This window comes from Limulus polyphemus, unplaced genomic scaffold (genome assembly GCF_000517525.1).
Source record: "Limulus polyphemus unplaced genomic scaffold, Limulus_polyphemus-2.1.2 Scaffold6754, whole genome shotgun sequence".
Taxonomy (NCBI): Eukaryota; Metazoa; Arthropoda; class Merostomata; order Xiphosura; family Limulidae; genus Limulus; species Limulus polyphemus.
In genome coordinates this window covers 39-1,312 of record NW_013672364.1, presented here as the reverse complement: position 1 = coordinate 1,312, position 1,274 = coordinate 39, and the positions used below count along the sequence as shown (strand labels likewise).

General features: G+C 30.3%; 1 protein-coding gene across 1 annotated transcript; it reads left to right on the top strand.

Annotated features, from left to right (window-relative positions):
• The first annotated feature begins 458 nt into the window (after positions 1-458).
• On the top strand, positions 459-1,058 carry LOC106474044 (F-box/LRR-repeat protein 5-like). Its single transcript, XM_013934728.2, has 2 exons — positions 459-677; positions 876-1,058. The coding sequence occupies exons 1-2, from the start codon at positions 459-461 to the stop codon at positions 1,041-1,043; spliced, it is 387 nt and encodes a 128-aa protein (XP_013790182.2). The 3' UTR covers positions 1,044-1,058.
• Positions 1,059-1,274: the final 216 nt, after the last annotated feature.

The window sequence follows — 1,274 nt, the reverse complement described above, 5'->3', positions numbered from 1 at the left end:
AAACCATAATTTCAGTTGATAATTTTCATGAGTCATGACACTAGTTAGTTAAACTGAAGAAATTTGAATGAATTGTAAGTGATAATTATAATAGCAGTATTTCAATTACTAAATAGTTGGAACAATCAGAAACACTAATTTGGTAGTTGATTCTTTTTGTGACATTAGATAATTAAATTGTAATTTCAATTATTGGATAGTTGGGATAATTGGAAACATTAACTGATTGTTTTACATAACACTAACTGATGCTTACAGGTTAAGTAATTAAATTAGTTACCAATCTCTAATGATTGTGTGTGAAATGGACCTTTTATTTTGCCCAGAAAGCAATGGATTTATTTTTATGGAATCTTGCAGATCGTAGAAAAACAGTTATTTTGAAGGAGTGATCCACTCGTTAAGAACTCTAAATGTAACTTGGTTTTCCAGGGAATTTACTATGAATCATATAAAAGATGATAATTTTCTCTTTAAAGGATCTGGCAATTCAAGACGTAGCTGTGTGTAACTGTCACTCTGACAATCGACTTTCAGAAATGCTGGCTTTTGTGAAAAATGGTTTTTCTTGGACTAAAAAGTCGGAATCTGAGAGACAGAACTTTGGACTGCAGCTGCAACATGCATTAGAAGATTTTAATGAAATTTTTATTCCTCACATGCAGGAAGAAGAAGAGGTTAGATTCAATTTGAAACTTATTTTAAAATAACATCATCAAAAGAGGAAATGTAAAAACCATTTATTGTGTATTAAAAACCTTCTATAGGTAAATTAATTTTGGTAAAACTGAAAAACTCTAATAAGTATCTTTTTGTTTCTCTAAGCTTATCTTATGAATCACTACAACATAAGTATTTTGATTCTCATTACGTAGGTTTTTCAGCCAATGTTGGTAAAATACTTTGAATATGAAGAACTAAAATCTTTGAAAGCCACAGTGATTGAAGAACATTACAAGTGGCAGGCGTTGAACTCTGAGAAAGAACAGAAATATTCGAAAGAAGAGGAAATATGTGAAAGTAGTAAGTATATGTTTTTATAGTATGACAAGTGACTCTAGAGACAATTTGTGTTGGGCTCATTAATCAAGTACATTCAATCAATAGATTATTTAGGACAAGTGACTCTAGAGACAAATAACTTGTGTTGGGCTCATTAATCAAGTACATTCAATCAATAGATTATTTAGGACAAGTGACTCTAGAGACAAATAATTTGTGTTGGGCTCATTAATCAAGTACATTCAATCAATAGATTATTTAGGACAAGTGAC